The sequence below is a fragment of the Taudactylus pleione genome, unplaced genomic scaffold (genome assembly GCF_031769625.1).
Source record: "Taudactylus pleione unplaced genomic scaffold, aTauple2 ptg000946l, whole genome shotgun sequence".
Classification (NCBI taxonomy): domain Eukaryota; kingdom Metazoa; phylum Chordata; class Amphibia; order Anura; family Myobatrachidae; genus Taudactylus; species Taudactylus pleione.
Window position 1 is genome coordinate 1,921,675 of NW_028285347.1, and position 23,533 is coordinate 1,945,207.

At 45.1% G+C, this 23,533-nt stretch overlaps 2 protein-coding genes across 4 annotated transcripts; one reads left to right on the plus strand and one right to left on the minus strand.

The window, feature by feature from the left end:
* Positions 1-275: 275 nt before the first annotated feature.
* LOC148473248 (uncharacterized) lies at positions 276-9,313 on the minus strand. Of its 2 annotated transcripts, XM_088459862.1 has the most exons (6): positions 9,275-9,313; positions 8,240-8,433; positions 6,986-7,114; positions 6,102-6,290; positions 4,184-4,307; positions 276-1,718 (listed from the first exon to the last, which is right to left on the minus strand). In XM_088459862.1, exons 2-6 carry the CDS (start codon positions 8,327-8,329, stop codon positions 295-297), a joined length of 1,956 nt encoding a protein of 651 aa, XP_088315988.1. In that variant the 5' UTR covers positions 8,330-8,433; positions 9,275-9,313; the 3' UTR covers positions 276-294. The 2 variants fall into 2 exon arrangements, with proteins under 2 accessions (XP_088315988.1, XP_088315989.1); XM_088459863.1 differs by lacking the exons at positions 8,240-8,433; positions 9,275-9,313 and adding an exon at positions 8,024-8,039 and having other exon boundaries at positions 6,986-7,151.
* A 106-nt stretch (positions 9,314-9,419) lies between these two features.
* LOC148473249 (uncharacterized) lies at positions 9,420-19,472 on the plus strand. Of its 2 annotated transcripts, none has more exons than XM_088459882.1 (5): positions 9,420-9,524; positions 10,554-10,644; positions 11,687-11,857; positions 12,468-12,606; positions 15,113-19,472. In XM_088459882.1, the coding sequence occupies exons 1-5, from the start codon at positions 9,496-9,498 to the stop codon at positions 16,513-16,515; spliced, it is 1,833 nt and encodes a 610-aa protein (XP_088316008.1). In that variant the 5' UTR covers positions 9,420-9,495; the 3' UTR covers positions 16,516-19,472. The 2 variants fall into 2 exon arrangements, with proteins under 2 accessions (XP_088316008.1, XP_088316009.1); XM_088459883.1 differs by having other exon boundaries at positions 12,468-12,591.
* Positions 19,473-23,533: the final 4,061 nt, after the last annotated feature.

The window sequence follows — 23,533 nt, forward strand, 5'->3', positions numbered from 1 at the left end:
AAAGTGAAAGTTTGATTTAGGATTGTTTAGTTTGTCCCATTACTTTTGGCCCCTTAAAAAGTGGGAGGCACATATAGAAACCATTGTAATTCCTACACCGTTCACCTGATTTGGATGTAATTATCCTCAAATTAAATCTGAAAGTCTGCAGTTAAAGCACATCTTGTTTGCTTCATTTCAAAGCCATTGTGGTGGTGAATAGAGGCCAAAATATGAAAATTCTGTAAATGTCCCAATATTTATGCACCTGACTGTATAATAAAAGTTGTACTACTTATGGAAAACAAAGGAACACTAACACATTGTCTGTGGAAACCTATTTTTATGCACTCTTGGAAATGCATTTGCCTCTGTGTGGACCCTTTGATGTTTCACAAGACCCAGTTTCCGTGTAAAAGATTTCCCGCAGTAAGGGCAGGAAAATGGCTTTTCCCCAGTGTGGATCCTCTGGTGCCTCACAAGGTTTGCGCGCCGTGTAAAACCCTCGCCACACTCTGGACACGGAAATGGTTTCTCCCCCATGTGGATACGCCGATGGGTCACAAGATCAGCTTTAGTCCGGAAACCCTTCCCACACTCAAAGCAAACAAACAGTTTCTCTACTTTGTGGCTCTTGCGATGAGCGCTAAGAGCTGAGCGCTGGGTAAAACATAGCCCACAAACAGGGCACATAAAGGAATTTTCTCCAGCGTGTACTCTCATGTGGTCAACAAGGTTTAGACTTTGTTCAAAACATTTGCCGCATTCAAGGCAATGGTATTGTTTGTCGTCTGTGTCACCTGTCTGATGTGACATAATGGCTTTATTGCTACTGTATTTCCCACTCTGAGAGCAAAAGAAAGGTTCCTCTTCTGTGTACACTCTCCCATTGGTGTTTACACTTGTCTGCTGGTTAAAACATTTCCCACTTTGCCAGCAGGACAGCAGGTTTTCTTCTGCATAAATGCTGTGATATCCGTCATGGAATGGCGTATTACTAAGCCATTCTGGATAGGAGTTTGATTTCTTCCCATTACAACTGATATTTTTCCCATCATGATGTTTATTACTGTCACAATCTGTGTCTGGTTTGCGGTACTGCTCACGTACAACGTTAGATTCTTTAGGCAACCCGGAGAAAGTAACCGTCCGGCGGTACCGGTCACCTGGTCGGTATATAGCGAGATCTGAATCGCTGGTGGAACACGTCTGACACATGTACGGCTTCGACTTCTCGTGATGTGGCTCATGTGATTCAACAGTAAAGTGGTCACCACATTCTATGCACGTTACCACCAACAGTTTGTTACCACTAACTTGTGTGTTACCGTCTTCCGTGATGTACAGATATTCACAGCCTTCCTGTTCGGTCGCATTAGAAATATCAGACCCATTGTAATGTTCCTCTTGACGCAGTATGGATTCTTCGTCAAATGGAGTAGGCGAATACTCTGAGTGTGGCTGTTGTATGGGTGCATAAGTGACCGGGTCTTTGAGATCTCCTATATCGCACAAGGCGGGTTCGCTCTTTATATAGATAGATGATTTTTCTGTGTGTGCAGTACAAACATCTGTGACGTCAGCTGGAATTTCCATAACATGCGCTGCGGATTCCACTGCCGGGTTATGGACAGACTCGCCCGCTGTCTGACTTACTGGAATTACACTGTGATGTTTTCTGTCCTCATCGCAAATATCCATAACATGTTGATCTTCATTAGGTGTATTGCAAGTTTCATCTGTTGGGAAAAGATATTATAGGTAGGAAGTCAAGTACGACAGTAGGAACATAACTTAGTCTATATAAATAAAATCTGGCCCATTTTTAACAAACCGGAGAGACAGAAATCATTTAGTGGACGTGACCGGTTTTGGACAAGTCTTCTAATATCTACCACCCACATGTAGCAGTTAGGGGAAGCCTCTTCCCTAGGTTCTGTGAGCTGTGTGGGGAGAGTAAGCCCATACATTCCCTCCCACAGAAGCACGTTTATAAAGGCTATCACATAAAGTAAGATCCTGCTCAGAAGTCCCTAACTGCCAATCTGGCCCATGTGGGGAGCAGCTGGATTTTACCAGGGTCGCTGGGGTCTGTTATGTTGCAAGCCACGACCACACAAACACACACAGGCCAGTAGAGGTCATCCAGTCACCTAATGGGCCTACTGCCTGATATCACTGCAGATATAGTACCAAGGGGCCAGCTGGCATGGGCACATTCCCTTTACCAACAGCTCACATGGGGATTGGCTCTCGAGGCACTGGACACCGGGTAACGGAGGGATCATATAATTGTTACATGTGGGGATAGGCAAGATCAGCAAAATATTAAGATTTTTGGACCCTCCACTGAAGTGTTCACCCGACCTGCACAAAGTTTGTGCCCTAACCAGCCCACGTGTCAGTTTGTAAAAACTCTGTACTGACTGTCTGCAGTTAATGCTGTTCGTTGTTGTCAGAGTGCCAGGCTGCAGCCACGCACAGCTCTCCAACTTGGGGTGCTTTGCTATTAAAAGCAGTCTCTTTACACTTTTGGCTTAAACACGCTGCAATATGGTAACCAGCATCAAACTTTACAAGGCTGGGTTATTACACTATAACAGGGAGACCTATAAATCTATTCACCTGGAGTGGCAATACCTGCTCAGCCAATTAGAGTGGTTTTCCCATTTTGTAGCTTCTGATTGGGTGAGCAGGTACTGACACTCCAGGTCAATAAAGTTTCATAGAGTGTTGAATAATAGGATTCAACGTCTATTATGTGTTATTTATTTATATATATTTTCTCATTTGGCGTATTGGTGTTTAGGAAAAAAAGGTTCTCATTGGTTTAAGGAGTTTAATTGAAAAAAAAAGTAAGCAAATAAAAGTAAAATGTGTGTTATTCCTCTTGAATACTTACTATAGATCAACAAGCGCCAACATGCTCAAACAATCAATAGCTGCCAGAGCTTGCTTGGATATTTAGTTCCACAATAGTATTGTCATGACAAGACCAAGAAGGGCATGCGTGACGTGGGTATGAATGGGTTTATCAGAGCAAAACTACCTGGTCTGTCTAGTGGTGCATACACACGGTCAGATAAAAAGGACGATATAAACGATAATGATATTGTTTGATCATTTATATCGTCCTTTTTTTTAACCCCCTCTAACGACCAAACGATGGTCGATGCGCGGGCACGGATGGTCGATATCGACCATCGCCCGTGCATGCAGGCCAACTTGGTCGATATCAACCAGGTTAGCCTGTTTACTATAGGGACCCGCAATCGTTCATCGCGGGTCGTTACATCTTTTGGGGGTTGGTGCATGTTGCTGGATGTTCGATAACGAACATCCAGCCTATGCAGGATGATCAGACAATGATATCTGATCGTTGTCTGATCGTCCCGTGTGTACGGGCCATAACAATCACTAAAGTAAACCCTCCAAAAAATCTGTCTCCAACTCACTATCAAGTAATGCCACCACTAAGATTTAGTTCAAGAGCTGACACTCTTTAAGAAGTCTTCTAGTTAATCCCTGATTTGTCCTAAAATACGCACAAAATCCTTTTTAGTAATGCTGGCCATACACTAGACCAACTTTCATCCAACTACTGTAGTTGGCTGGTTCGAATCAAAATCTGGTAACGTATGAGAGCAAATGATAATCAGCAATTTTCTCCCAAACGCCGGAAAACAGACAAAATTGGTCGTTCAGGCAAGATGGTTAAATGTTTGATTTAAACAACAGTTTTTGTTTATTTTCCGGGGTTTGGGAGCAAATGCTTGACTGTCATTTACTTTCATACCTTACCAGAGAATAATTCCAACCAACCAACTAGTTGGGTGTAAGTTAGTCTAGTGTATGGCCAGCTTTAGAACTTCTGTAAACCAAACAATTCCCTGCATAAATGGAATAATAACCAAGCTCATCTGACATGTGAATATTTAACAAAATAAATAAAAAAGCGATTCAGGTCTATGAGCTGTTGCTGAAGTGCCCACCAACTTCTGAGCAGCTGTACTGTCTGCAAACCCTCTCAAAAATAGATTTGAAGCCGTGATTAGTTTAAAAGCAAAACCAAATTGGTTTTGCTCTTAAACTAATTGCTGCTTTAAATGTAATGACTATCTCACCGGAATTGCGCAGGCTATTGCATTTGGCCCAATGTAATTAATTGTCTATGCACAAACACGATGATCAATCTTCCTCTTACCCAGCTGTCTGAGCGGCTGTTGATTCTCCATTATGAGGTCCATGTAGAGATCCTTGTGTCCTTCTATATACTCCCACTCCTCCATGGAGAGATAGACAGTGACATCCTGACACCTTATAGGAACCTGACACACACAATGATACAGTCATTACCCAGACACATCCACTGGTGTTACTGTATAATGTCCCATTCCCAGCAGTCACCTCTCCAGTCATCACCCAGACACATCCCCTGGTGTTACTGTATAATGTCCCATTCCCAGCAGTCACCTCTCCAGTCATCACCCAGACACATCCCCTGGTGTTACTGTATAATGTCCCAATCCCAGCAGTCACCTCTCCAGTCATCACCCAGACACATCCCCTGGTGTAACTGTATAATGTCCCATTCCCAGCAGGCACCTCTCCAGTCACCACCCAGACACATCCCCTGGTGTTACTGTATAATGTCCCATTCCCAGCAGTCACCTCTCCAGTCTTCACCCAGACACATCCCCTGGTGTTACTGTATAATGTCCCATTCCCAGCAGTCACCTCTCCAGTCATCACCCATACACATCCCCTGGTGTTACTGTATAATGTCCCATTCCCAGCAGTCACCTCTCCAGTCATCACCCATACACATCCCCTGGTGTTACTGTATAATGTCCCATTCCCAGAGTCACCTCTCCAGTCATCACCCAGACACATCCCCTGGTGTTACTGTATAATGTCCCATTCCCAGCACTCACCTCTCCAGTCATCACCCAGACACATCCCCTGGTGTTACTGTGTAATGTCCCATTCCCAGAAGTCACCTCTCCAGTCATCACCCAGACACATCCCCTGGTGTTACTGTATAATATCCCATTCCCAGCAGTCACCTCTCCAGTCATCACCCAGACACATCCCCTGGTGTTACTGTATAATGTCCCATTCCCAGCACTCACCTCTCCAGTCATCACCCAGACACAACCCCTGGTGTTACTGTATAATGTCCCATTCCCAGCAGGCACCTCTCCAGTCACCACCCAGACACATCCCCTGGTGTTACTGTATAATGTCCCATTCCCAGCAGGCACCTCTCCAGTCACCACCCAGACACATCCCCTGGTGTTACTGTATAATGTCCCATTCCCAGCAGTCACCTCTCCAGTCATCACCCAGACACATCCTCTGGTGTTACTGTATAATGTCCCATTCCCAGCAGTCACCTCTCCAGTCATCACCCAGACACAACCCCTGGTGTTACTGTATAATGTCCCATTCCCAGCAGGCACCTCTCCAGTCACCACCCAGACACATCCCCTGGTGTTACTGTATAATGTCCCATTCCCAGCAGGCACCTCTCCAGTCACCACCCAGACACATCCCCTGGTGTTACTGTATAATGTCCCATTCCCAGCAGGCACCTCTCCAGTCACCACCCAGACACATCCCCTGGTGTTACTGTATAATGTCCCATTCCCAGCAGTCACCTCTCCAGTCATCACCCAGACACATCCCCTGGTGTTACTGTATAATGTCCCATTCCCAGCAGTCACCTCTCCAGTCATCACCCAGACACATCCCCTGGTGTTACTGTATAATGTCCCATTCCCAGAAGTCACCTCTCCAGTCATCACCCAGACACATCCCCTGGTGTTACTCTATAATGTCCCATTCCCAGCACTCACCTCTACAGTCATCACCCAGACACATCCCCTGGTGTTACTGTATAATGTCCCATTCCCAGCAGGCACCTCTCCAGTCACCACCCAGACACATCCCCTGGTGTTACTGTATAATGTCCCATTCGCAGCAGTCACCTCTCCAGTCACCACCCAGACACATCCCCTGGTGTTACTGTATAATGTCCCATTCCCAGCAGTCACCTCTCCAGTCATCACCCAGACACATCCCCTGGTGTTACTGTATAATGTCCCATTCCCAGCAGTCACCTCTCCAGTCAGGAGCTGAATGATCTTGTTGGTAAGTTCCAGGATCTTCTGCTCATTGTCTCTCTCCTGTATCAGTGGGTGAGGTGGAGGAGTTGTGATGGGGCTCTGGGTCCTGCTCCGTCCTCCTGACACACGGGGACATCTGCTATTTGTGACCCCATTCCTAGACTTCTTCACAACTGTATAGTCCTACACATTAATAGGAGTAATAATACTATTAGCGGGTATATAGGCCAAATGTTTTCATGTATTATTGGCTGTAAACTAACGTACATCTTTTAAAGCCTCCATTTAATATAGAATGGGCTGCCTGCACTGCATGCTTTAGAAACAATTGAGAGCAATGCAGAAAACAAGCTGGACCACCAACATTTTGGGGCAGTAACAGGAACCATTAGGATACCTGTACATGTGATATCCAATCTCTAGCCATGCACCTTCTTCTGCAATGCATTGCAAGATGAAGCTTCAACTTAAAATGCAATAGGGATCATTGATCACCGTAACACATAATCAACCCATATCTGCTAATTTTAATGACCAAGCCTCAACGATTTGTATATTTTTAGCAGCTGCAATTGTCTTGTTGGTAAGCTCTAGGCTCTATGTACCTCACTGAAATTAGTTATACTAGCATTACAATTCCTTCTTGCATAGCTGAGTGACAGAAGGTTAGCACTGTATTAGAGGTTTAGAGTTATGCTGTGAAGGAGGTTAGAGTTAGGCTGTTGGTACATCGAGAGCTACAGACTATATATAGGGCTCTAGAGTGAGTAGTAGCAGTTGCAGGCAATCGGTAATCCTAGAACCTCCTGCAAGTAGCTATTTCAATTGCTTGCAGTGAAAGAGCGTTGTCACTGTGACACTCCCCAGATCCTCCTCACCTCTCCGGTCAGCAGGCAGATGATCTCCAGGGTGAGGTTTAGAATCCTCTCAGTCATGTGACTCCTGTCCTTATCCATCCTCAGTGATTCAGCATACGGTGGTCCCAAATGGGCTTCAATGAAACAGGCCTTGATAATGGGACATTTACATTCATCAGTGGTATTACTTTACAAATGACAAAAACATAATCAGAGTCAAGCTGTCCCAAGGCTCATGAGCAACACCCACCCACAAGAATAGCCCTGTTTGTCATAGCAAGCAGCATAGCTGGCAGTTACGTCCTCCTGTGAGCAATATCTGAATATGAAGCGGTTTCTGGTTCGGAAAAGTTGTGGTAAAATCTGCTCATGGCAGCCAGACACAATAAGTATATTGGCCAGGGGGTTAATTGCTCACCTGTCCATCGTAAAATGTTATCTGATTTAATGCTAGGATTACTGCTGATATATCATGGTTGCTTTCAAATTATTTTTTGTTGCCACTTTTGAATAGCATTAAAGTGCTATCAATGTGTATGCAGCAAAATTACATTATCTATTAGGGCAACCTAGGCTCTTGCATAGGTCTCTGAACAGAATGAGGGGCCCAGATTACTCTAACCAGTTTTACGTGGTATTTGATGACAAATGAAGGGGTATGGAAGGGGATGGAAGGGGACACAAACCTGTATCTTCCCTATGGCACCATGGGGTCTTACCCAGCCTCTGGTAAGCAGCTTTGAAGTAGGAGGGAAAAGAAGCAACCTGCAGCCAATCATCACGGAGTGAGCTTCCGGGAAAAGGTGCCGGAATTCCGACACCTGTAAGAATCCCAGCGCTGACTTCTCGAGGTAAGTAGCAGAGTTAGGGGGGAGGGTTAGCGTTAGGCAGTAGGCACTAATGGGCAGGGCCAGGTTAACAATGGGGCGGATGGAGCTCCAGCTCCAGGCCTCCACATAAAAATAGGCCCATTGTCATGACAACATGATGATAACTGGCCATCTGCTCTCCACATGGTCAGCCATAAATCATAAGTAGTGAAATGGTATTTCTATTTACCTCACAAAATGAAGCATTTTTTTTCCTTTATATATTTAGGGAGACATTGGGGCTGAGAGTATAGGGATGTATATGCCCACATGGCACTGGTCACACCCACACAGCACTGGTCACACCTCCTCTGCTTCTCATACTAGGCCCTTTCTCATTTTCAGCTCCAGGCCCATGTAGCCCTCAATCCGGCCCTGCTAATGGGGGAGGGTTAGCTTCCCTCACCTTCAGCACTGAACATACAGTAGTAGTCCTGTAACTCTTTACACAGTCAAGAATTTTGTATCTTTGTTTCAGGATCTCTTGTCTCTTCATTTAGCAGGTAGATGTCCTTCCTGTGCTGTTCCATCCTTATCGATTCAATTAAAGGTACCAGTTGGAGAGACAACCTTTTAGTTCTGCAAACCGCGCATAATGATCTATTAAAATAAACAGGTAAAAATTCTTTAGAATTAGACATCACAAAAATCTAAATGATTAAGGAATTGTAACAAGTAAAATGTCAACCGAACGTTAAATGTAGGTTGGTTTATTTGAAAACATTCTAAGATCATAATGAAGTTATGATGATAGGTATATTTCCCACTCAGTGGTGGGCTTAGTCATTCCTTCCAAGGATGCAAGTGGAACAAGTACCCTTATAGTTATCTGAGCCAATCCCGTAGAATTTAGGTACATCGCAACCAGGGCAATTAGAAAGATTACAGTCAATCATTACAAATACATTAATGGGACATTAATAAGGCACAACATCATCAGGACCAATACAAATAGGAGCCCAGAAATTGGACACAGCACTTTGGTTAAGAACTTGGAAAGGCGAAGAGATCAATTTAGATAAAAATAAATATTTGCACAAAATAACAACATAAACCTCCAATGCAAATAATCATCCACAGTGCAATCATATTATACTACTACTTATATTAAACTATCAATAACCAGTTAGGGTTGAATTAATAAATGTTAGTGAAATGCATTCAACTTTAGTTTCTGTGATTCAACAATAAGCTGAAAAACAGAAATACAGCAGATTTATAGCAGGGTAGTATCCTGTGCATGCTAGAAATGAACGAAAAACCACTGTAAAGAATACAGTAGCAGCAATGCACGAAGACTGAATGAGGGATGACACGTAACCATGGAAAGCCACATGCTGTGACATAAAGCAATGTAAGAAAAGGTTATACCGGCAAATCCCAGTCCCTGTGACTCTGTGCTCACTGCCCAGCCTGCCCTCACTCAGCAGCAGTCACTCACATGAGGAGCCATCTCTCTGCTGCTGCTCCTGTCTTCGCTGAGACAGCCTGATGTCACGCTGCTTGAGGCGTGACGTCACCGCCCAGAGCAGTCCGCGCAAGGCATCATGGGAGACGTAGTTTTCTGGCACTGTACACAGAGAGTCCGGAGTCTGGGGCCGGGAGGAGAGAGCTGCGGCGCCTATAAAATTGTACATCATATATACAGAGTCATATACATAAATGGAGGCCAAGCCAGGAGCAGGGGCGGGGTGAGTGCACCTAGTGTGTATTGCACACACGTGCTGGCGTTTTTATACATATACTGAGTTTACACTGTATGACCTATAGTAAAAGATATACAATGTATTGTACAACCCATGCACTCGTTACCTAATGTACACTCTCTTTTCATCCTCCTCCAGCTGTAGATGCCCTGTACCCTCCATCCCTAATGTATAGCCTCATCATCCACCTCCAGGCAGTATACAGTGTACCCACCATCCCTAATGTATAGCCTCATCACCCACCTCCAGGCTGTGTACCCTGTACCCTCCATCCCTAATGTATAGCCTCATCACTCACCTCCAGGCGGTGTACCCTCCATCCCTAATGTATAGCCTCATCATTTACCTCCAGGATGTATACCCTGTACCCTCCATCTCTAATGTATAGCCTCATCACCCACCTTCAGACTGTGTACCCTGTACCCTCCATCTCTAATGTATAGCCTCATCACCCACCTTCAGACTGTGTACCCTGTACCCTCCATCTCTAATGTATAGCCTCATCACCCACCTTCAGACTGTGTACCCTGTACCCACCATCTCTAATGTATAGCCTCATCACCCACCTCCAGGCAGTATACAGTGTACCCTCCATCCCTAATGTATAGCCTCATCACCCACCTCCAGGCTGTGTACCCTGTACCCTCCATCTCTAATGTATAGCCTCATCACCCACCTTCAGACTGTGTACCCTATACTCTCCATCCCTAATGTATAGCCTCATCACTCACCTCCAGAAAGAGAGTGTCCCGAGGAAAACGGCTGTACTTCAGCCTGAAGTTCCTCTGAGCTCTGATAAGGGAGGAATACAATTTAATATTATAATGCTCACCAGGGAGCTAGTGCCTGCTTCAGTAACAGTTATTATATATCTTCCACCCCATACTTTCCCTATACGTCATGTGCTGTGATTTCATCGTCCTCCATCTCTAATGCGTGGTGCGTTTTACTGTACTGTATAATGCTGTAGCACATCATGTACTGGTACAATTTTCAACATTTACGCTTTGACAGGGAGCCATTGAGGATGGCCAGCGACAGGAGTCACATGACTGAGAATATTTTAAATCTCACCCTGGAGATCATCTACCTGCTGACTCAAGAGGTGAGGGGTTCTGGGAGTGTCATCTCCACTCCTGTAACTAGATAAGATATTTGCAGCTTGCTACTATGAATTAGTATTCATACCATGTTTATATATAAGACACTGATCTCCAAGGTAATAACTGTAGTCGTATTGAGATAGATAGATATAATTTTAGCATAAGGCACCACTTTAGTGTAGAACAGATTATTACAAATATTAGAAGCCCCCTCAGATCTTCATGACCTGCATAAAGCCCTTGGCCTCCCATAATTTGATTAAATATTGTAGCATAATTGGACCATGGAAGGACTAGACTAGATGAGTTTTCGGACATATTGTAATGGTCAGAGCTGTAACTAGACTTTTTTGTGCCCTGTGCCAGAAAGAGCATTGGCGCCCTCTCATTTTTCAAAGGAACGTAAAGCACCCAAAAAAGGTGGGATGTAAAGCACCCAAAAAAGGAACGTAAAGAACCCATAGGTTCATGGGTTAGGGCCAGGGAAGAGATAGGAGAGGCCAGGAGATGCTGGGGATGAAATAAGAGGAAGCTACAAGCAAGAATATAATAATAAACATCCATTTGACAGGCTCAAACAGCGCCCCCTGACCTGTGGTGCCCTGTGCGATGGCACCGGCCGCACTACCCTAGCTACAGCCCTGGTAATGGTTAGGGATTATTCGCTAACTATTACAGTGCCTGAATCGCTTATGCAAAAAACAGTGATTTTGTTGTTGACTCCATCTTGTTTCCTTAATAGAACGTTTCTGTCCCACCTTAGCAATGAGGCAAAGGTCTTTATATAGGTGGAGATAGAGATTTCTATTACAATGCAGAATAATGCCATCTAGCCTTGCTGTTAAAATATTTATTTAACCTTTCAATGGTTAAACAAGTATATTGAATTGTTAAATTTATAAAAATGTAATGTAAATTTAGAAAATAATTCAAGCGCAATGCTGAGTAAGAAATTGAAAAAAAAAGAGATTAAGCTTGCCCTGACCAAAAACACAAAGCTGACAACAAATTGTCACGTAATTGCGTTTTTTGGTTACATTACAGGACTATATTGTCGTAAAGAAAATTAAAAACCGCGTTGCACATGCTGTCAGGCTCTCAGAAGAATTCAGTTCCAACATGGTGCCTCCACCTCCCTCACTGATACATGAGAGTGACAATGAGCAGAAGATCCTGGAACTCACCAACAAGATCATTCAGCTGCTGACTGGAGAGGTGACTGCTGGGAATGGGACATTATACAGTAACACCAGGGGATGTGTCTGGGTGATGACTGGAGAGGTGACTGCTGGGAATGGGACATTATACAGTAACACCAGGGGATGTGTCTGGGTGATGACTGGAGAGGTGACTGCTGGGAATGGGACATTATACAGTAACACCAGGGGATGTGTCTGGGTGATGACTGGAGAGGTGGCTGCTGGGAATGGGACATTATACAGTAACACCAGGGGATGTGTCTGGGTGGTGACTGGAGAGGGGACTGCTGGGAATGGGACATTATACAGTAACACCAGGGGATGTGTCTGGGTGGTGACTGGAGAGGTGAGTGCTGGGAATGGGACATTATACAGTAACACCAGGGGATGTGTCTGGGTGGTGACTGGAGAGGTGAGTGCTGGGAATGGGACATTATACAGTAACACCAGGGGATGTGTCTGGGTGGTGACTGGAGAGGTGAGTGCAGGGAATGGGACATTATACAGTAACACCAGGGGATGTGTCTGGGTGGTGACTGGAGAGGTGACTGCTGGGAATGGGACATTATACAGTAACACCAGGGGATGTGTCTGGGTAATGACTGTATCATTGTGTGTGTCATCAGGTTCCTATAAGGTGTCAGGATGTCACTGTCTATCTCTCCATGGAGGAGTGGGAGTATTTAGAGGGGCACAGGGATCTGTACAAGGACGTTTTGACGGAGAATCCCAAAGCCTGCAGATCAATGGGTAAGAGAGTGCTTGGTAAGTATGTATGTATTTAAATGTATACATGGTTACATGTGAAGCTCTGAGACCAAATTATTGGTAGCACACTAAGCTAATGCAGAAAAGATGAGAGCATTGCAGAAATCAGTCAGTGCATTTGCTTCTAACAACAAGGTCCTCAGTAGCCTTTACAACAGAGAAAGCTGGTTGCTGGCTTTGCATCAGGTGGTGTGCATTCTAAAGCTGGGTACACACTAGAGCGATGTGTACCCGGCGATATGGCGGCCGACGTATCGTATCCATGGTATGAATCAGAACGATGGAATGATCTGCTCTGGTGCTTCTAGCACACTCTGGGCCTGATTCAGACCCGGTCGCAAGCGCTGAGCGCTCGCAACCGGGTCGATGGTGGCCCAGAGCGCATGCGCACGAGAGAGCCGGGCGTCGTGCGCATGCGCGAGACCCGGATAGCGACGGGCAATCTGTCGCTCCGGGTCTCGTACCAAAGGGGGCGTGCTGTCGATGTTGAGTGACAGCACGCTCCCTTTGGTGGGCGGGCCGAGGGAGTGGCTGCCCAAACGGAGGCGTTCCCATGTGAACGCTTCTGTTTGGGGCCGGCCCCACTGATATCACGAGTGATGTCAGTGGGAGAGATTTCGGCTACCACAAGGCTCTCGTCGCAAGCCCGATGGTTGCGAGCGGCCAGGAGGCCGTTAAAAAAAAAAAAATAGCCCGGCCCTGATTCAGAGCGTGCGCTCTGTCAGAGCGAGCGGCTCTGAATCAAGGCCTCTGGCCTGTATCTCAGCAGTTTGTTACATTAGAAGCACCAGAGCAGAGAGTGACACCCCAGGCAGGAAAGAGGAACTGCATGGGTTGTGATAGGTGCTAGAATGAACACTAACATTACCTGTTGTTGGCACTTGGGAACCAAAGCTGTGAAACCCTGAATTCTCATGTACACAGGGTAATCCAGAACAAGTGTGCAAAATAGTTTCTTTGCCGTGCAATATCAAATGACCTAACATGGTAATATATCTTTTCCCAACTGTGTATCTTCATCTCTGTCACACTTATATCATAATTCAACACAGAAAACAATATATTTCACTATCTTGTCTAGTTTAGGATATATGGCCTGATTCAGAGCTGTACGCTATTGCACTGACGGTGCGTCTTTGTGTGCAGCCGTTGTGCAATAATATGCTAATGCCGCAGGAGGCATCTGGGGTAAATAGATGCCTCCTGCCGGCTTCTGTGATCCGCTTCTGCATCCATCGGATCACTTGCTTGAACATCGGCCATCTGAGTAACCCTTAGGTTACTCAAGATTGGCGTGAAACTCACGCATCTGAGGCCAGTAAAGCTGCATCTGAAGCCTTGGCATGCCTCAAAAACAGAGGCAACATGCCCCCATTTTAAAAAAAAGTTTGCTGTCACCCCTTCCCTGTCCCCAAACGGCTGCAGCATGCTGCGTCTTAGGGGGGCACTGTGTCTTCGCGGACACCGATTGGCACATGCGCAGTACAGATCCTGCGCATGCACCAATCAGAGCCATTGGATTTCCGTACACCTGTGAAGCAGGCCCATAGTTCTTCTACATCGGAGAGCGATAGATGGTATACTTCACAGTAGCTGACATATTCAGGCTGATGCAGGGCTCTTAGTAAATTTGTACATTGCTCAAATGAAACGAGCATGGAAAAATTATGCACTTTCGGACATTTGTAGAGCTGTACGCACCTTGAGATTTATCTGCCCCTGCATGGGTAGCATATTTGGTTTACTACAAGTTAACTTCAGCGTGTACCCCCATCAGCCCTATACTAAGTGCATTGGATAGGTGTATATTCGCTTACCTGCTGGAAGAAATAAGAGGACGGTTTTGTGAACACGCTGTTCCTTAATTTTGCCTATGTGAGAATGGTCCTTCACACCCCTGCTATGCCTCTCCGGTTGTAAGTGTAGCGTTCTCCTAATTGCTTGTATCCATTATTTGTTACATGTTTGAACAATGACTTCCTTTCATCTTTTATAAAAATTCACCTTAGTTGCAGGTTACACTGTTCAAAATACACTCAGCGTACCCCACGATACGAAAATGGATAACGGATTCTGTTTCTGATTGTTAACCAAACTATACTTAAAATCAGTTTTGACATGTGACTCATGTTACATAGGAATATGACTCACGATACATTTCTGTCTCCAGTCAAAGGGCTCTGATACAAATTACTCAAAGCTGTAGAATCCACGTGAATTAAATAATGTAGGCCTGTTCATCTTCCTGATTAACTGTGAAGATGTATAAAATGTTTCACCTGGTGATGATGGCCATTTCCAGTTGCTGCCAGCTTGCTCCATTTTGCTCACTAAGTATTAACCATCTCTGATGTCCTTGATCTCACCTGTGTAACTTTCCATCAAATTCAACATAGAACCAGTCACCAATGTTAACTACATCATCTCAAGTCACTGTGACCGTTACAGTAATATATTACGATCTTTTAGCAGCACTTGTGTAACACATCTCTTTCCAAAACAGGTGGATCCCAAGATACACCGGATGGATTTCACCCAGCCAGCCTTGCAACAGATAGTGGGGAAGAAGATATCATTTGTATTGAAGATGATGAAGTTGGATTATATCAGAAAACAAACAACGAAACTGAGAAAGAGGAAAAGTCTGTTGGTAACAAAATGGATTCCTCTTCATATAGCAATCCCATTGATCTCCTCACACATGCGGTACATAGTGGACCTTTTGTAAAGAAAGAATCGGCTTTCTGTGAGGAGGTGAAGCTCATAAAATCGGATGTGTACACCCTAGCTCAGCATACACTGGCAAAATATCCATCTATCAGGACCGAAATGGGATCTGTTGTCTCTTGTGATAAAACAGCCCCCATAGACCTGGACACACTTCTGTCTACCAGACAAACACAGACAGAAAATGCGTCTACACCTATAAAGGGGGAATACGCCACGTGCGGTGATGGACATTATACGCAATCTGATATGTGTCCTCATGTGGGAACGACAGACTCTGAGCCTGTATATAACACAGAGGACAGCAATGAACTGGTAGCTAACATTTTGTCAGTCATGATATGCAGTGAATGTGGCTTATGCTTCACTATTGATTCAGATGAGAAACATCCCGGCAGAAGAGTGTTGTGTCAGAAATGTTCCAACCGTGACAACAATCGTGTTAGGCGTGGATCACATGACAGAGAAAAATGGACGCCCGTTACTGCTTACCGTGGAAGAGATGCCGCCGTAATTCCAGGCATCCAACTTCAGCCATCCCCCAAAGGCCAGACTGATTCTGAAAAGTGCTTTGAATCAGGGATAGATTTTGATAACCCTCAAAGGTGGACTTTCGAAAAGTTCTCAGGTTCATACCCGGAATTTGGAGAACAAATGGCAACACAAAAATACCTTGACAACCACCAGGGTATTCATGTAGATGAGAGGCCATTTTCCTGCCCCGATTGCGGGAAATGTTTTACCTCACATTCGCACCTTGCTCGGCACCAGAGAACGCACACCGGGGAGAGGCCATTTTCATGTCCTGAGTGCGGGAAGTGTTTCATAAGGCAGTCCCACGTCGTTAGACATATGAGAATTCACACTGGAGAGAAACCATTTTCCTGTCTGCAGTGCGGCAAATGTTTCACGAGGAAACCGAATTTTCTTAACCATCAGCTCATTCACACGGGAGAGAAGCCATTTGCTTGCACTTATTGCGGGAGACGTTTCAGAGACCTCACACGTCTGATCAAACATGAGAGTAGGCACGCGGGCGAGACACCCTTCCCGTGTTCTGCAGGTGGAGAAAGTTTCCAGATGAACCAGCATGCAAAACTCCATTATAAAGTGCATAGAAGTGACAATTTATCTGTTTTAAATGAGCTAGACCAGTTTAATCAGACAGAAAAGACATAAACTGTGTATGTACATATATATAATATTACCACCAATAGATATGATCTTGGAAGAATATTTACTAGACATTTTGCTGTTAAACTGTTTGTTCAATGATAAATTTAATTATACTGTCGCCCGCATAGAAGTTGTAAATACATTTTGAATTGAGATGTATCAAAGCTTATAAAGAGTGGACAAGTTGCCAATCAGCTTCTACCAATCATTTTATGGACTGAAGGTAAATAAATGCTAGCTAGGAGCTGATCGGTTGCTATAGGTAACTTCTCCACTTGTTCACTACTCCACTGTTTAGACTCTTTGATACATCTCCCCCCATGCCCACTGCTTATTTAAGGGGAAGGGAATTAAGGCCCTCATTCAGAGCCGTACGCTCTGAATGAGGGTCGCCCTCCATAATTCTGGAGCGTCCTCCTGGACGCTCGTATAGCTGTGGGTCACCACCCACAGCCTATACGAGCGTGCAGTTTGATGGCCGCGATGGTCGCGACCATCGAAACTGCGAGCCGGAGCCTGCGGTTGAGGTTTTCAACCACAAGGCCCGGAGTGATTTTGGCTCTATCAGAGCCAAAATCACTCCCACTGACATCACTAGTGATGTCAGTGGGCCGGCTTCTGACGGTAGGCGTTCCCTTGGGAACACCCCCGTCAGGGAGGCACGCCCACCAAAGGGGGCGTGCTGTCAATCAACATCGACAGCACGCCCCCTTTGATCAGACACAACGAGCGAAGGACTTTCCTTCGCTCGTCGCGTCTGGCGCATGCGCACAACGGAGCTCCCGGCGTCGTGCGCATGCGCAGTGCACAACATCGACCCACTTGCGAGCGGACAGCCGCTTGCGAGTGGGTCTGAATCAGGCCCTAAGACAATTTACACACATTGGACAATTATATATAATTATACATGCTGCACAATGGGTTAACATGGCCAAAACAATTGGTTAATTTATGGCTGGTTAATATAGCTAGTGAGCAGGTTATTACATGACTGATTCATCATCCAGTCATAAATATAGCACCAAGACTCAGAAGAACCAGAACCAGTGCAGGTACAAGGGCTGGATTGCCACTTCATTTACAACCACCCTAGGGATGGCCATCAACCATTGATAATGAACCACCGATAGCTGATGATTTTGCCATCGATCCAACGGTTCTCCGCCATTGATGGCAGATTGGGCCCCAATGGGTTTTTTTTTCTTTCCTGACGGCATGGCACTTAGCCCTGCTCCCGATTGTCCGCTGAGCCCCACCGATGATTCTGATTGGCTTGTGGCCGGCCGTAACTAGGGTAGTGCGACCAGTGCCATGGCACAGGGCACCGCAGTGCAGGGGGCGCTGTTTGGGCCTGTCATTTTTCCTATTATCATTCTCACTTGTAGCTTCCTCTTCTTTTATCGCCAGCATCTCCTGGCCTCCCCTGTGTCTTTCCTGGCCCTTCCCCATGAGGCCATGGACCTTATTCAGGTGCACTATCTTATGTCCCTATTTATGCTACTATCGACAGTAGTCACCAATGAAACCATCGATGATTGAGTATTAATGGACAGCCCACCGATAGCCATCCCTAAACCACGCTCCTGCCTGTGACTGGAAGTGACGGCCTTAGCACTATGAGCGTTTATCAGGCAGGTCCTCATAGTGCTGAGTGATCACATAGAAGGGCTGTATAATTCTGGAACTTACATAAAGTTCTGTCAACAGTGACTGCACCACACTGCTGGCTGGGAAAATTAAAAAAATATAACAATACAGTTGGAAATGCCCAAGTGCGGCATACAACAATTATCACACATCATTATTCATATAATAAACTGTAAAATTGCTGCTTGCATCTATGTCCGGTAATGCCTTTTGGCTTAATGAGACCACTTGGCACTAATTCCATGTGAGCAGTTGGAGCCTATAGGAAGACATGATAGAATACTTCCTACAGTCTGTTGGTGATAGGGAAAATTTCCCAGAAGCACAGTGAGCAAACTTCTGCCAGTACATGGTACGTTCACTGTCATTAATAATAATGAATATTTAATTAGATACAAATGCACCTATTTGTCTAGTGCAGAGTTTCCCAAACTGCCATTACAGTCCATGTTTTTAGGATATCCATGCTTGAGTCCAGATGGTTAAATCAAATTGGCTGAGATACTAATTAAGTCACCTGTGCTCAAGCATAGATATCCTTAAAACTTGGACTGTAATGGCGGAATTTGGGAACCTCTGGCCAAGTGCATAACAAGGAGTGAGCCCACTTTTGGAATGATCTGTGTGACTACTTGCGGGCCCAGTTGGGAACGTGCATATCTGCTAAACTAAAAGATAATTTCAGAGTAATGTATACTTTAACTATTTTCATTTAATAGCTCTTTGCTTCTAAAATAATACCTGTACAAATACCTGTGCTGCTTGATTAATGTCCTAAATGATAAATAAATGTAGGGGATCACTGGCAGAGTCTACAGCCATGCCCAGAAGTTTTGAGAATGACACAAGCATTGGTTTTCACAAAGTCTACTGCTTCAGCTTTTATGATGGCAATTTGCATATAATCCAGAATGTCATGAAGAGTGATCAGATGAATTGCAATTAATTGCAAAGTCTCTCTTTGCCATGACAATGAACTTAGGGCCTGATTCAGAGCTGAACGCTCTGACCAGAGCGCTTGCTCTGAATCAGGGCCGTCCCAGCTAAATTTGGAGCGGCCTCCTGGCCGCTCGCATAGCTGTGGGTGACCACCCACAGCTTATGCGAGCGGCCAAAAAGATGGTCGCGATGGTCAAGACCATCGGGCTTGCGACGAGACCCTGCGGTAGGGTCTCGCTTCCGCAAGCCCAGGAGTGATTTTGGCTCTATCAGAGCCAAAATCACTCCCACTGACATCATTACTGATGTCAGTGGGGCCGGACTCAGACAGTAAGCGTTCCCATGGAAACGCCTCCGTCTGGCAGTCACGCCCCCGGCACGTCCACCAAAGGGGGTGTGCTGTCAATCAACATCGACAGCACGCCCCCTTTGGTGCGAGACCCGGAGTGACGGAGAGCCTGTCGCTATCCGGGTCTCGCGCATGCGCACGACGGGGCTCCCTCCGTCGTGCGCATGCGCAGTGGGGCAACATCGACCCGTTTGCGAGCGTCCTTTGCTCGCGAATGGGTCTGAATGACCCCCTTAATTCCAAAAACATTTCCACTGCATTTCAGCCCTGCCACAAAAGGACCAGCCTTCATCATGCAGGTATTCTCTCGTTAACATAGGTGAGAGTGTTGACGACGACAAAGCTGGAGATCACTCTGTCATGCTGATTGAGTAAAGTTGCATATACACGCAACGATTTTGTGAACGATAATAGTGTGAAAAAATCGTTCACTTTCTGAGTCAAATGATAATCGTTCATGCGCGTTCACATTTGTAGTTCAGTCAGACTGACCAACTCAATGATTTTCATTAAGGGAATATGCAAAAATCATTTGTAGTTCAAAAAAAATCATTCATTACACTTTCAAAAATCTGACAGATAATCTCACAGAAAATTGTTCATAATATCGTTGGTAACAAAATCGTTGTGTGTGTGTGTGTATGCAGCTTTAGAATAACAGACTGGAAGCTTTAAAAGGAGGGTGGAGCTTGAAATCATTATTCTTCCTCTGTTAACCATGGTTACCTGAAAGGAAACACATGCAGTCATCATTGCTTTGCACAAAAGGGCTTCACAGGCAAGGATATTGTTGCTAGTAAGATTGGACCTAAATCAACCATTTATCGGATCATCAAGAACTTCAAGGAAAGATGTTCAATAGTTGTGAAGAAGGTTTCAGGGTGCCCAAGAACATTCAGCAAGCGCCAGGACTGTCTCCTAAAGTTGACTCAGCTGTGGGATCGGGGCACCACCAGTGCAGAGCTTGCTCAGGAATGGCAGCAGGCAGGTGTGAGTGCATCTTCACGCACAGTGAGGCGAAGACTTCTGGAGGATGGCCTGGTGCCATGAAGGGCAGCAAAGAAGCCACTTCTCTCCAGGAAATATATCAGGGACAGACTGATATTCTGCAAAAGGTACAGGGATTGGACTGCTGAGGACTGGGGTAAAGTTATTTTCTCTGATAAATCCCCTTTCAGATTGTCTGGGGCTTCCGCAAACACACTTGTTCGGAGAAGGAAAGGTGAGCGCTACCATCAGTCCTGTGTCATGGCCAACAGTAAAGCACCCTGAGACAATTCATGTGTGGGGTTGTTTCTCAGCCAAGGGAGTGGGAACCTGAGAACTTTTCGAAAGTCCACCTTTGAGTGTTATCAAAGAACACAGTCATGAATAAAGAATGGTATCAAAACATCCTCCAAGAGCAACTTCTCCCAACCATCCAAGAACAGTTTGGTGACGAACAATGCCTTTTCCAGCATGATGGAGCACCTTGCCATAAGGCAAAAGTGATAACTAAGTATCTTGGGGAACAAAACATCAAAATTTTGGGTCCATGGCCAGGAAACTCCCCAGATTTAATTCCATTCAGAACTTGTGGTCAATCCTCAAGAGGCGGTGGACAAACAAAAACCCACAAATTCTGACAAACTCCAAGCATTGATTAGGCAAGAATGGGCGGCCATCAGTAAATTTGTGGCCCAGAAGTTGATTGACAGCATGCCAGGGCGAATTGCAGAGGTCTTGGGAAAAAAAAAAAAGTCAACACTGCAAATATTGACTCTTTGCATAAATTTAATGTAATTGTCAATAAAAGCCTGTAACACTTATGAAATGCTTGTAATATTACCTCAGTATACCATAGCAACATTTGACAAAAAGGTCTAAAAACACTGAAGCAGCAAACTTTGTGAAAACCAATACTTGTGTCATTCTCAAAACTTTTGGCCATGGCTGTATATTTCATATATCACATTTATACAGTTTAAACATATTTGCCAGCATTAAAATGTCTTTTCCGTATGAAGTGCTTCTGGTTCTCTATTAAAGGAAAAATCTTGGGGCTGATTCTTGACTCAAGTGAAAATGCAGATGGTTCCCGCGGCTATCTACTAACAGCGCATTGCGTCGTAGAAAGGAATTGACGGCTAATGCGAAGGTCCATCCATACGCACACAGCTATGAAGAGTGCGGACCGATTGAACGTCCGTTGACGCACCACTCTCTCTGTGCAATGGGGGTTGCTGGTGGCCACAATCTGATTGTCCAGAACGGATCTGTTTCATCAGAGTGTCGTGGGTGTGTACTGTTGGACAGACTTCCGCTTTCATTCGCAATATGCAGACGCAGACGGCTGCATCAGATGGATCTTTTCAACCCAGCATAGAATGGATTCAAAAGATACTAATGATGACGGTTGCATTCGGAATAACTAGGTCAGCAGGCAATCCGCATGAGGACCGACAGGTTATTAACATAAATTCGCATTAGTATAAAGTAGTAAGCAGGCTGATTCCGACTGAGAATCAGCCCCCTTATCTCACAGCATAAAATTGCATTTTAGAATGTGAAAACAGTGTGAGGCGCTGTCCAGCAGCTAACCTGTAATCAGTAATAAGTGCCCCTCTCCTGATTAACCTCCTTTAGAGTGAGCAGAGGTTTGCACCATTACAGTTGCTGCAGTGTTGACATGGCTAGACTTGCTCTTCACAAGATAAACCAGTGTTTCTCAAGCTCAGTCCTCAAGGCCAGTTTTTAAGGCTATCCATGCTTGAGCACAGGTCTTTATTAGTACCTCAGACATTTTGATTTAACCATCTTTGCTCAATCATGGATATCCCTAAAACCTGGACTGTTAGTGGGTCCTGAGGACTGAGTTTGAGAAGCAATAATACAAACAACAGCATTAGTGCAAACATTGGCATGTCATAAAATGACTGGAGTGGTTGGTCTACATCAGGTGTTCCCAACCACGGTCCTTAAGGCACATTAGCAGTCCAGGTTTCAAGGATAGCCACACTTGAGCTCATGTGTCTAAATTAGTACCTCAGTTATTTTAATTTAACCATCTGTGCTTAAGCATGGATATCATTAAAACCTGGACTGTTGGTGTGCCTTGAGGACAGAGGTTGGGAAACACCGGTCTACATGGTAATGTTTGGCTTGACAGTACAGTAATAAGGACCTGATTCAGAGCCGCTCGCTAGATGCGATCGCTCACCCCCAGCGTATGCAAATTCGGCAAAGTGACCGTATGGCAGGTGCAGTGTGCACGCTGCTTGTGCGCACTGCCTAACAATCGACCCGCTTGTGAGCGCATAGCACTTGCGAGCAGATCTGAATCAGGCCCACAGTTCCAAAACAGGTCAGACCTTTTCTACTGCTGCACCGATCCAGATCATTCCTGGATCGGCGCCGTTCACACTGCATACGGGTGCAGTGGGACACTTCTCCCGGTGCTTGGAGATGACATCATCTCCAAGGGCCGAGAAACCCGGAAGTCCCCATGCTGTAAATGGGACCCAGGTCAAATGACCTGGGGTACCCGTTTCCACTGCAGGGTTTCATGGGTCGTTCCCGTGTAAAACCCTGCCAGTTACCTGGGTTGGAATGCAACCCTGGCCCCTTTTACACTTAGGAGCAACCCGGGTTAACCCTACAATAACCAGGGTTTTAGCTCCGGTGTAAAAGGGGTATTACTGACAACTTAGATAAGCTTCCCAGTTCTATTTCAAGTTATGTTTAGGGGAATGTTGCTGGGTGGGAAGTCAAGGGAAATTAGCAGTCCTCTGTCACATAAAGTGTCCATATAAGACACAATACTGATTAAATATAAGTTACATTAGCATTAATCAGTATTGTGTCTTATAGCTACTGTTGTTCAGTCACTTTACTATGGAATTAAAATGCAGTTGGTGTTCGACTGAAAAAAAAAACAACACTAGGTGGCGCTGCTGCTATATAATATCGCTAAAGTGAAAAATAAATTGGTGCCAGTGACGGCTGCGACTCTATCGGTCATTTTGGAGTGGTCAATGATACGTAAATCAAAGCATTCGAGGCTCCATAAAGATGGTCGCCGCACATAATTGGAGACACTTCAATCAG